The 13,065-nt window shown below is 39.9% G+C and overlaps 1 protein-coding gene across 4 annotated transcripts in view; it reads right to left on the bottom strand.

The window, feature by feature from the left end:
- Positions 1–659: 659 nt before the first annotated feature.
- LOC135513868 (patatin-like phospholipase domain-containing protein 7) overlaps positions 660–13,065 on the bottom strand; it is a 30,123-nt gene continuing 17,717 nt past the window's right edge. For 3 of the 4 annotated variants that reach the window (XM_064936844.1, XM_064936845.1, XM_064936846.1), the window contains 8 exons: positions 5,752–5,821; positions 5,296–5,412; positions 4,978–5,126; positions 4,540–4,692; positions 3,224–3,340; positions 2,327–2,411; positions 2,081–2,235; positions 660–1,819 (listed from right to left, as the gene is read on the bottom strand). In XM_064936844.1, the coding sequence (XP_064792916.1) occupies positions 1,739–1,819; positions 2,081–2,235; positions 2,327–2,411; positions 3,224–3,340; positions 4,540–4,692; positions 4,978–5,126; positions 5,296–5,412; positions 5,752–5,821 (927 nt within the window). In that variant the 3' untranslated portion in view covers positions 660–1,738. Of the gene's footprint in view, positions 1,820–2,080; positions 2,236–2,326; positions 2,412–3,223; positions 3,341–4,539; positions 4,693–4,977; positions 5,127–5,295; positions 5,413–5,751; positions 5,822–9,328; positions 9,903–13,065 lie in introns of those variants that run through there. The other variant, XM_064936847.1, reaches the window with a different exon arrangement.

Here is a 13,065-nt window from a genome sequence, read left to right as displayed (position 1 = left end):
AATGGTCAGTATACCACGGCTAATGGCTGTATCCAGGCACTCCATGTTGCGTCGTACATAAGAACAGCCATTAACCGTGATATATTGGCCTCAAACCACACCTCCTTGGGTCTTATTGCTTAATTATAAACCAGGTGGTTTGAGCACTGAATGCCTGACTGGTTCCCTGGTTCTGATGAAACAAAGATTGAACTCTTTGGTTTGAATGCCAAGCATCACATTTGGAGGAAACCTGGCACCATCTCTACTGTGGAGCATGGTGATGGCAGCATCATGCTGTGGAGATGTTTTTCAGCTGCAGTGACTGGGAGACTAGTCAGGATTGAGGCAAAGATGAATGGGAGAAACTCCCCAAATCCTGTTGTGCCAAGCTTGTAGCGTAATACCCAACAAGACTCAATGCTGTAATCGCTGCCAAAGGTGCTTCAACAAAGTACTGGGTAAAGGATCTGAATACTTGTGTTTTATAAATTAGCAAAAATGTCTAAACCTGTTTTTGCTTTGTCATTATGAGGTATTGTGTGTAGATTGATGAGGGGAGAAAAAACAATTGCATCCATTTTATAATAAGCCTGTAATGTAACAAAATGTGGCAAAGTCAAGGGGTCTGACTGAATACTTTCCGAAGGCACTGTATGAAGACTGTATCGTGACAAAAATAAAGGGTTACAGGCATAGAAAATTTTTATTCATATTATTTCCCATACTGTATATCTCTCAGATATCGGACAGACACTTCAGAACAAACTTCCTTTTCATTTTTTTGTGGTACTATCTGTTCCATGTAGTGAATCTGTTATTCAATGTGTCTATATGGGCTAATGGCAGTAAGCCCCACAATTATTGTTTTATACTTCCAGACGTCTTATAATTCCAAATCAAATATCTAAATGATGGTATGACCTCATTAAAACAATTCCATATAGCTTAGTACAACCTCCCCGGCTTAAACTGGGCTTAGACTCTTATGGGTTAAATCATCAGTTTTCAAATCATAAAGGACAAAACCATAGTGTTTGCAAAATCATAGTATGATCTATTTTCTGCTACTCTTCCACCTTTTATTCTTAGTAGTGTACTACAGATGTTCCATAACCCTGACTAAAATGTTCTACTCTGCTAAGGAAAAGTAATCTAAAGAAAGGGAAGGAGAAATAAATACATATACCATTAGGTATCACACACAAATCCCTGATAATATGGCACTCAACAGTGTGCTTTCTAACAATGTAAATAACAATACATATTCTACATAATTAAAGTAATGCATTCACTCTAAAACAACAATACCATGTATAATGTTAATACTAGAAGAATGATATGATTGTTTTGCAACTTAATCTAATAAGATTGAATATTTCCTTTATCATACTGTAGTTGCCCCCAGCTCAGGCTTCCATCTCCATTAATTAATTATTGGTACTGGCTACAATAAATCACTATCAATCGATGAATCAGAAAGGAGCTGTTCTGTTACCACCATGAATGTGAAAGGCACACATGGCAGCAAAAAAAAGAAGAGTGAAACATTTCATTGTAAAACATCTCTTCATATAGTTTCATGTAACCAAAAGCATTAACAATGAAATGTAAATGTTATGACCTTGATTATTATACAACCTAACCTTAACATAACAGCTGAAAAATTATAAACATCCTAACATAATAATGTCTAGACTGGCATTGAGGACCACTGTCAACCGGACAGAAAAACAGTTAATCATGAATTTGATGGATGTTATGCATCATCAACACTGTCTGAGCGGTTTGGTGGTCGTTTGGTTAGGTGATGTCGGACCCTGATCTGAATCTCTTCATCCTGCGATAGGAAGATGGAGAGAGAACATGAAACAGAATGAAAAGAGGTTAGTAGTTGTAGGAGATTAAACAAGGAAAACAATGTTTTTGTAAAACTGATCTCTTGACTTTATTATTTTCTTCTTGAGAATTCCTTGGTTCTTTGTTTATTTAGTAGTTAGCATAACTTTAGTATAGGTAATACTGGATCCTGCTTCAGTGGGTCTGCGTGTGCATTCCGAATGAGAATAGGGGACCAATTGGAACTCCAATTTGTACATACTGTGTCAGTAGTGTCTGCAGTCTCCTCCCCCTCTGTGTGTTCCACTCCACTGTTGGGATTAGACACGTCAAAGTCGGAGAGAGCACTTTCTCTGGCCTCCTCATCATAGTCCGTCTGGTAATCATCATAGTCCGTCTGGTAATCGTCTGATAACTCTGAAGGACGGAGAGCGAAAAACACAGGAATCAGAAAGGTACCGTAGGGGGTGTGTGTGTGTGTGTGTGTGTGTGTGTCCGTCCCTCTCACCTTCCACCAGGACTGTTTTGACAGGCTCAATTCGAGAGACAATCTCTGCCAGGTCAGTGAAGGAGGCATTGGGACATGTGACCACCTGAGACACACACAGACCGAGGATCACAAAAGGCAGTCAATAATAGCCTGGTCTCAAATCTGTTTCTGCCATCTTGCCAACTCCTTGACACGGCAAACAATTGGCATGACAATTCAATAGGGAATTGGCAAGAGAGCAGAAACAGGCTGGGACGAAGTCCAAAGGAACATTTATTGGCGACTGTAAATTAGCAACGATTATAGTGATATATATGGTGGTTGCAGCCCTGTTCCACCTCTTTATGCTAATGTATTAATATGTGTAAATACAGCTTGTGTGTTTATGCAAATTAGATACATATCATTTTCTTTATTTTAAACACACAATATAAAAAAATACCTGATACAATAAGACATTTTATATGTAAGTGTATTCTAAGAAAAAAAAGTGAAATTTGACAAATGTAATACCTGAACTCCCACCAAAATCCCTGAACTCCATTAACTATTTGTCTGCCAGTACAATGTTTGTCAGTATCTGATGGATTATAAAATTTCAAAAAGTTTGGAGAATCTACATCCATTTTCCAACTGTTGCATTTATTAGAATTGTTTTCAAAATCTTTTAACAATTTTGATAACCATTGCTACTGTAAATTAGAAAACTGCTATACTCCAGTTCATAACAGGTTCCTAACAGCGAGTGTTGGAAGCAATCAGTCAGAAATGACAGTAAAAACCATATCAAAACCCAACATGAGCCAGAGGTGCACAAGGGTCGGAGTAAGGGTTGGAAGAGCTGGTGCAACACATCTGAAATAGAAACTGGGTGTGGTGCAGTTAGGAAGCTGTCTGTGTAACTTGCTAACTCACATTGCAGCTCTTGGTCTTGTGAAATTCCTCTTGATGTCTGTCTTTCATCATCTTATCCACAACTCCACTACGACTCCACATGTCAAACACTGTCTTACCATGCTGGAAGCCCACCTCCTGAGACAGAGAAAGGGGGATTAGGTGAGATTGTAGCGGTATTTATTAGAGAGGGGTAAAGAAAGATTTTGTTCGGGCGCCAGGCAGGTATTAACCATGCCGAAAGGAAAAGAGTAGAATAGAGAGAGTACCACTACCAGACCCACACACATCAGCAGAAGAGACTGCCTAGAGTGTAGCCTGTTTACCAGATAGCCAGTGGAGAGAAAAGAGAATACACACCATATAAAACCCACATCACAGCACAGGGGTAACCCCAACAAGAATACCTCATACAATAATACTAATACTAATAATGGCAGAGCAATTAAACAGTAACTTCATACAAGAACGAACCCAGTCATCAACAGAGGATTTGCAATAATCTGTATTATTTTCTAGTGGATGAGTGCAGAGGGTATGAATGTGGGGGGTGTTCATCGACACAACAAAGGCCTTAAAAATGTCCACAGTCTTCTCGGCCACATGTCATTAGTACACCTCACCTCAATACAGTTCACATAACAATACACAACTTGCAAGCAACCTCCCTTTTAACTAAAATGTCCATCAAAATACTTCTGGCAGGGCAATAATAGTCCAGCTCTAATGAACTTCAATGGGAAGTGCATTTGAAAAATAGAGAGTCTGTTGCAGGGTAAAGCACTGGAACGAGAGGGAAGAGAAAGAGAGAGAAATCTTAGCTGTGGTCTTCAGGCCTGCCGGTGTACGGTCTGACTGTCCGATGGTTTGTTGGTTTGTATGGTAAAGCTTCGCAACAATGTTGCTACTAATCCATGCGATCCATAACGGGCGCGGTCCCAAACAAAAACAACCACGATCTAAAGCGATCACACCGATGATTGAGTTAAATACTTTATAAACTACAAACGCTGAAAACAAACAAAACTTCTGCAGCACAGCACACACAATCAAACTGTCGCGCCAGCCAAGAGCCCCTCCCCAAAGAGCTGAATGAGCTCTCTTTATCTCCTCCTTCCTTAGTGCTCATGCGCTCTTAAAGTGGCAGTGCACGGTGAAGGCTCCGAGCAGATTTCGCCACAAGATCATGATGACACAGCTAAGGTGTCTATGTCCCAAATGGCACCTTATTCTCTACATAGTGCACTACTTTATGGGCTCTGGTCAAAAGCAGTGCACTATATAGGGAATAGGGTGCCATTTGGGATGCCGCCAGTGAGAAACAGAGGGCTACTCACAGCGATCTCGTCGAACTTGCCAAACTCCAAGGTGCCATAGTGATCGATGGGCGGACGGATGCACTCGCAGTACTCGCTGTCTTTAACCAACTCCAGCTGACGAACGCAGCAGACATAGGCCAACCTGGTCTGGATCTCAGCCATGTTCAGGACCTTTATAGTGAATTAGAGCACACAAATACATGGGAGTGCAGGTAGGCCTCCACGCTTACACAAACAAAGGAAAGTAGCAGGGGTGTCCAAACAACAATGACAGGAATCCAATTACATAGCTTACCCAGACAAATGTCCAAAAACGGACTAATACCTGGTAAACAGGAGTTGGAGCATTCAAAACCGGCTTCATAGATCTGTTGTGATCAACAACCCGAGAGCTTACTCATTGTCAACTAAATAACCCTGAAGTATCCTGGGTTTTCTAGCAGCCCCCTTACTCACCTGGACTTTCTCTGACATGGGATTGAAGCGTTTCCATAGCAGCCACCAGCCAGACAGCGAGTCGCCATAGTTGGTGAGGTTAGTCTCGTCCTGGCTGCCCACGTCGATGGCAATCACTACTTTGGCCCCCATGGAGCGAGCTACGTCAGCTAGAGACAGAGAGCGAGACAGAGGTAAAGACTGACCAATAACCATGGCATCTACTGTGTACTGTACATCACATGCAAGTTAATGTCTCTAACTTGTTCAGTATTACAAGTATGCTGACTTAATTTCATGTTTTATAGTAATTTGAGACATGGTCATATGAAAACTGACCAGGTAGGTTATTGATGTAGCCACCGTCCATGAGTAAGTGTCCGTCTTTGGGGTCACAGAGGGGAGGCATGTACCCAGACAGTGACATGCTGGCACGCACATACCTCCACAGGGAACCTACAAGAGGAGGGAATGCTGAGGTTTAATAATTCAAGAGAGTCAAAGAGCTAGATCATATGTCCCAAATGGCACCCTATTCCCTATTTGGTGCACTACTTTTGACCAGGGCACGCATCAAATGACATCCTATTCACTATACTTTAGTTTATTTAGTAAATATTTTCTTCACTCTATTTTCTTAGAACTGCATTGTTAGTTAAGGGCTTGTAAGTAAGCATTTTACGGTAAGGTCTACCTACACCTGTTGTATTCGGAGCATGTGAACTACTTTTAACCAGAACCCTAAGGCCCTGGACACTATATATGGACATAGACAGAGAGTATAGCCAGACAGACCGTCAGTGTGAACCCTCATGGATGAAGCAGTGATATCCGTTGTGACGTTGAAGTAAGGGATCCACAGGTCCTGGGACAGTAGGAGGAGCAAGAGGGGGAAAGGGAAATTAAGAGAGGGTCATCTAAAACCACCACACAGAGGATTTCACCTTATCTTGTTTGACCTTATGTAAATTTGAATAGGGTAAGAGCACAATAAAAATGTAACTGACATCCTAAGTTTGTACCGACAGATGTAGCATATTGAATATCATTATAGAAATGCATAAAATGCAGCCTCCAATTGACCCGTCGCTAAGCCCCGTCCCAGAATCTAATCGCAGCGCTCCAATGGATAGCAACTGTCGAAATGGAAAAGTGTTGCGGTAGCTATTGATAAATAAGAACATTAAGACGAAACAGCTGCTTTACAAGTGGGATGCACTGTTGAGTGCTACATCCCGAGGGGTTCGTGCAGATTGTACAGTGATTGCGACAGCCGTTTAAATGGCATCCCTTGAGAAGGCAAGAACAAGATGTATGTCAGGAGAAGTGTAGTATAATCATAAGTAGATGTATACTTGGAATACGGAGGAGGAATAGAGGCAGAGGAGGTCTAAGAGAGACAGAGAGGAAGAGGGTGAGCTTGAGTCGGTTAAAAATGGCAGAAAAAAAGGAGATGGTTTGTTAAAGGGGGCATGGGGTATTGTGTGTTGATTGATGAGGGAAAAAACATTTAATCAATTTTAGAATAAGGCTGTAATGTAACAATTTGTGGAAAAAGTCATGGGATCTGAATACTTTTTGAATGCACTACAGACATACCAACAATGCACTTGAGCATGTCTGATGCTTTAAGCGCACTGTTTGAATAATTAATTAAGACACATATGACTGAAGAGGGAGCCAGAGATCAAGATAGCCTAACCAGAAGAATAAAAAAAAACTGTTCCCGACCCGCCCCTTCCTCTTGCTCCTGTTGGCCTTTGCAGATTCTGCCATTATGCTCCTGAAGTTGCCGGTAATAGAATACACCTATGGTCAGCAAACTTTTCCATGTGGAGTGCCAATTTACAATTTCTACCGATCAATTATAATAACATGTTTTTGTTCTCTTGCCAACTAGATAAAAATGGCCTACATAAAGCCAACCAATAAAAACATTTCAGGTAGAATATCCTGATATACAGTGGGGCAAAAAAGTATTTAGTCAGTCACCATTTGTGCAAGTTCTCCCACTTAAAAAGATGGGAGAGGCCTGTAATTTTCATCATAGGTACACTTCAACTATGACAGACAAAATTAGGAAAAAAAATCCAGAAAATCACATTGTAGGATTTTTAATGAATTTATTTGCAAATTATGGTGGAAAATAAGTATTTAGTCACCTACAAACAAGCAAGATTTCTGGCTCTCAAATAAGTATTTGGTCAATAACAAAAGTTTATCTCAATACTTTGTTATATACCCTTTGTTGGCAATGCCAGAGGTCAAACGTTTTCTGTAAGTCTTCACAAGGTTATCACACACTGTTGCTGGTATTTTGGCCCATTCCTCCATGCAGATCTCCTCTAGAGCAGTGATATTTTGGGGCTGTCCCACCAAAGCACTCAGCGAAAGCACTACAAACGATTATGTTAGGTCTCCACCAAACCACAATAAGCACGGCTGTTTTCCAGCAAAATATAGCATTCACAAAAAGCATAAATAAAGATAAAATGAATCACTAACCTTGAATTATCTTCATCAGATGACACTCATAGGACTTGATGTTACACAATACATGCATGTTTTGTTTGATAAAGTTCATATTTATTTACATTGGTTAGATTCACTAGTTCCAAAAACATCAAATGATTTTGAATAGCCACATCGTTTCAACAGAAATACTCATCATTAATGTAGATGATAATACAAGTTATACACCTGGAATTATAGATATACCTCTCCTTAATGCAACAGCTGTGTCAGATTTCAAAAAAAGGTTTACAGAAAAAGCAACCCATGCAATAATCTGCGACGCCGCTCAGAACAGTAGCCAAATTAGCCTCCATGTTGGGGTCAACAGAAACCAGAAAATACATGATAAATGTTTCCTTACCTTTGATGAACTTCATCAGAATGCAGTCCTAGAAATCCCAGGTCTACAATAAATGCTTGTCCGTTATTTATGTCCAATTAGCTACTTTGGTTAGCGCGTTTGGTAAACAATTCCAAAGTCACTATCCACTATAACGTGACAAAATGTCCAAAGGTTCTGTAACAGTCAGTAGAAACATTTCAAATGATGCACTGAATCAGTCTTTAGAATCTTGTTTACGTATATTTATTTTATTTAACCAGGCCAGTCAGTTAAGAACAAATTCTTATTTTCAATGACGGCCTAGGAAGAGTGGGTTAACTGCCTGTTCAGGGGCAGAACGACAGATTTGTACCTTGTCAGCTCGGGGATTTGAACTTGCAACCTTCCGGTTACTAGTCCAACGCTCTAACCATTAGGCTACCCTGCCGCCCCATATCTTGAATAACGTTTCAACCTGAGAATTAGAATGTCTTCAGATGAGCGGTGGAACGCAAGTCCTTCCCCTGTGAACACGCCTGGTGAAAGCATGGTCCACTCATGGCTGTCTCCTGTGTCAATCGATCCCCCTTCACATTAGAGTCATCAGACGAAGTTCTATTGACTGCTGACATCTAGTGGAATGCGTGGAATGCATAGGAAGTGAAAAGTCATCCATATCTCGCTGTAATTTCAATGAGACCTTGGTTGAAAATCTCCAGAAAAAGAAAACAGGAAGTGGAATTTCTCAGTTTTTTTCCTGCTATATGAGTTATGTTATACTCACAGACATAATTCAAAACAGTTTTAGAAACTTCAGAGTGTTTTCTATCCAATACTACTAATAATATGCAAATATTAGCAACTATGACTTGAGGAGCAGGCTGTTTGATATGGGCACCTTTCATCCAAGCTACTCAGTACTGCCCCTGCAGCCATAAAAAGTTAGTAAATAAATATATAATTAAGCCGATTTGTGTTTCTTTGAGTCATCATTTAGACTTGTGTTCGTGCAGATTTGAAATCAATGACGTTCAGAATGAGACTGATATGAGGTAATAAATGATTGAGGGATGACTGGTATGATAACGATATTCCGATATATTCTTCAGTTAATTCGGGAAATGGTAACTCATTAAACAAACTTCCGTGGTGCCCCAAGATTGCTAATGAGTTAATTGTTACATGATTAATTTAATCACGTAATAGTTAAATATAGTTAATGTGATGGTTATTCTATCAAATCAATTAATGATAGTCACATCACGACATATGAAATGGTGAATTGATAGACAATCAAACTAATAATCAAAGGGAAAACAGTTCACACAATGAAGTTATGAAACAAGGATGCACACAAATTGGCGGTAAGAGTGCATTCTGGAGAGAGATGTGCCTTGTGCATCTAAGTCTTTCTTGACTCAACATTTGAAAATTATACCCAAGAGACATTATCTTCACACATACCATAGGCTTAAGGAATACTCTCTCTCACAAACGGTGTCATGTCCAAAGCAGTAGCCATTTATGGAGAACCAATGCAATTTCACTTATTTTCTCAATTTTATAACATTTCTTGGTGTGCAGAGGCAAATACCCTGGCAGCATGCATGCCTTACTTTGCCAATGCCTGTCTTAGAGTGATGGACTTTGCCATCCCCATGGCCTCCGCAATGGATTAGACAGTCCATTGAGATGGGCACGAATCAGACAGGTGTCTCGTGTGCCATGATTACATTTTTTTTATTTGCGACTGCTCAACTAAAGAAATCTCAGTCGACCACAAGCCTATTGACCAAACAATCGACCACTCAACTAAATAGGGTCAGCCCTAAAACTGATATATCTGCCACCTTGGTGTCAGAAGGGGGGAAGGAGAAGAGAAGTTGAGTGTTGTCCGCATAGCAATGATAGGAGAAACCATGTGAGGATATGACTGAGCCAACTGTCTTGGTGTAAAAAGAAAAGAGCAGAGGGCCTACAATCGAGCCCTGGGGGACACCAGTAGTGAGAGCATGTGGTGCAGACACAGATCCTCTCCACACCACCTGGTAGGAGCGACCTGCCAGGTAGGATGCAATCCAGGAGTGTGCAGAGCCTGATACGGCCAACCCTGAGAGGGTCACGACGCCAGGACAGCGGAGTCAATCACCACCTTCCGGAGACACCTGAAACCCCACCTCTTCAAGGAATACCTAGGATAGGATAAAGCAATCCTTCTCACCCCCCACCCCTTAAATGATTTAGATGCACTATTGTAAAGTGGCTGTTCCACTGATGTCAGAAGGTGAATTCACCAATTTGTAAGTCGCTCTGGATAAGAGCGTCTGCTAAATGACTTAAATGTAAATGTAAATGAGGATTTGATGGTTTCAAGGGATTTAGCTTTCTGCAGTGTTTAAGAAGTCAACACAATATGATGCTCTGTAACTTTATTAATTCAGCTGTTTAATTAGATAACACGACCCCTTAACTTGACTTGCTAGTTAACACACAATTCTGTGTTTTTCACGCAAGAAAAAAAGAAAACGAATAGGAAATATCTTGCTGTGTTTTGTAAAAACAGATCTAAAATGCTTCTTATTGGAATTTCTGGTGAGCATCAGACTCAGACTCTGTTTTGGCAAAAAAGACCTTGCTTTTTCATTGTAAACTTATTTTACTTGACATCTGTTGAAAATTAAGCTATTTTTGGCCAAATGTGTTGCACTAATATGTTTTCTTTGAAGGAAAACTATAGTTGCATGTCCCTGATCACTCTATTGAAGCAAAAAAAACACTTGACTTTCAATATAAAATGCGACCCCTGTCAATACACAGCTGAACTCACCTGCTCCCACTTTCTCCCATTGTACTATTTATAAACAATCTGTCTAAGCTCTGGGAACTACAGTAAGCTTCATAATGTAAAAGAATGTGACAGGTAAAATGAAGAATGCAATCTGCTTTATCTCCTAACGTATTGCACAAGTTGACTGCAGGTATTTACAAATATAACAATTTATTGAAAAACTTCAAAGAAATAGTTTAAACAGTATTGATAGTATTGAAAAACCACCCCGTGGCTATTTCTAAATACCCCGGTATAGGTACATTTTTTATTTTATTGTTTACCTTTATTTAACTAGGCAAGTCAGTTGGTATAGCACCCATGCATATGGTATAGCGCCCATACAACAAAAGAAGCAGACATTGAATATCCCTTTGAACATGGTGAAGTTATTAATTACACTTTGGATGGTGTATCAATAACTCAATTGCCGGAGAGGAAGAAAATTGCTTAGGGATTTCCCCATGAGGCCAATGTTGACTTTAAAACAGTTAGAGTTCAATGGCAGTGCTAGGTGAAAACTGAAGATGGATCAACACCATTGTAATTACTTCACAATACTAACCTAAATGACAGAGTAAAAAGAATGAAGCCTTTACAGAATACAAATATGCCAAAAACATGCATCCTGTTGGCAATACGACACTAAAGTAAAATTGCAAAAATGTGGCAAAGAATTTAACTTTATGTCCTGAATACAAAGTGTTATGTTTGGGGAAAATCCAACACAGCACATCACTAACTACCACTCTTCATATTTTCAAGCATGGCGGTGGCTGCATCGTGTTATGGGTATGCTTGTCATCGGCAAGAACTATGGAGTTTTTAGATAATATACGGATAAATAAATAAACGAAATAGAGCTAAGCACAGGCAAAATCCTAGAGGAAAACCTGGTTCAGTTTGGTTTCCAAAAGACATTGGGAGACAAATCCACTTTCAGCAGGACAATAACCTAAAGACAATGCCAAATATGCACTGGAGTTTCTTACCGAGATAACACTGAATGTTCCCGAGTGGCCTAGTTACAGTTTTGTAATAAGTTTGCTTGAAAATCTACGGCGGGACTTGAAAATGGCTGTCTAGCAATGACCAACTTGACAGAACATGAATACTTTTTTTTTCAATTAAAAGTTAAGTTTTCTTGTTTTTCAATCAACCAACAAAACACATTCCACATTAACAGATGTGACAGACTTTAAAAATATATTTTTATTTATTTTTTATTATTATTTATATTTATATATATATATATATATATATATATATATATATATATATATACATACATACATACATACACACACACACAAAGAATAATTATTAAAAAATAAATAATTATAAAACTAGCAGCAGCACTATCAAGGTTTTTATTAGCTATTTCCAGCCTTAGCTGAAAAGGCAATTCAGATCTGGTGTTATGAAGATCCCAAGGTATTGAAACCCCTGTGTCTTCCATTGGAATAGACATAGTGTCTTCATAGAGCTGGTGAGTGTAATATTGAGAGGGCAAACAGTGGATTTGTTCAAATTGATCTTATATCCTGAAAACTTGCCATACTGAGCAATTGTGTCTAAAATGGGAGAGAGGAATTTCTCAGGGTTGGATATGTAGAGCAAGACATCATCCTTGTAGAGCGAAATCTTGTGCTGCAGGCTGCCTGCAGAAACACCCATAATACTTGGATTGTTCCTTATCAGCTCTGCCAGAGGCTCCGCCCCCAACAAGTAGAGCAGGGGGGACAGCGAGCACCCTTGTCTTGTGCCCCGTCCCAAAGGGAATCTGTCAGAGTTCAGTCCGTTAGTAGTCACCATGGCATTTGGATGAGAGTATAGTGATTTGATCCATTTAATAAAGTTTGGGCCCATATTGATCTTTTCTAAGACTGAAAACAGAAAGCTCCACTCCATCCTGTCGAACACCTTCTCAGCATCCAGTGAAGCCAACAGGACAGGGGACTTCTGTGCGTTTACTTGATCAATAATATCAAAAAGATGGCAAATATTATCAGAAGAGTATCTGTCTCTAATAAATCCAGTTTGGTCCGCTTTCATTATTTTGGGAAGAAGAGTGGTTAGTCTTTTGGCGAGCAATTTGGTAATTATTTTGTAGTCGAAATCCAACAAGCTTATGGTCCGGAAGGACGAGCAGGATAGAGGGTCCTTGTCTTTTTTGAGCAACACTGTAATGCGAGCTGTGTGCATTGAGTCTGGGAGAGCTTTGTAGAACTCTCTGGGCAATCCATCTGGGCTTATTAGGTGGCATGGAGGTAATTGCCTCCAGGGCCTCCTCAGGAGTGAAGGGGGAGTTGAGATCTTCTTGGTCGGTCTCTGATAATTTAGGTAGCAAGAGTCCCTCTAGGAAGGAGTGGAGTTCTGCCTCCGTGTGCTTTCTCTCGGAGGTATATAGTTTGCAGTAAATATCATGAAAAGTTAAATTGATCTT

This window comes from Oncorhynchus masou, chromosome 25 (assembly GCF_036934945.1).
Source record: "Oncorhynchus masou masou isolate Uvic2021 chromosome 25, UVic_Omas_1.1, whole genome shotgun sequence".
Taxonomy (NCBI): domain Eukaryota; kingdom Metazoa; phylum Chordata; class Actinopteri; order Salmoniformes; family Salmonidae; genus Oncorhynchus; species Oncorhynchus masou.
Note: the sequence above shows the minus strand (reverse complement) of the source record. Positions and strands in the feature narration are given on the sequence as shown.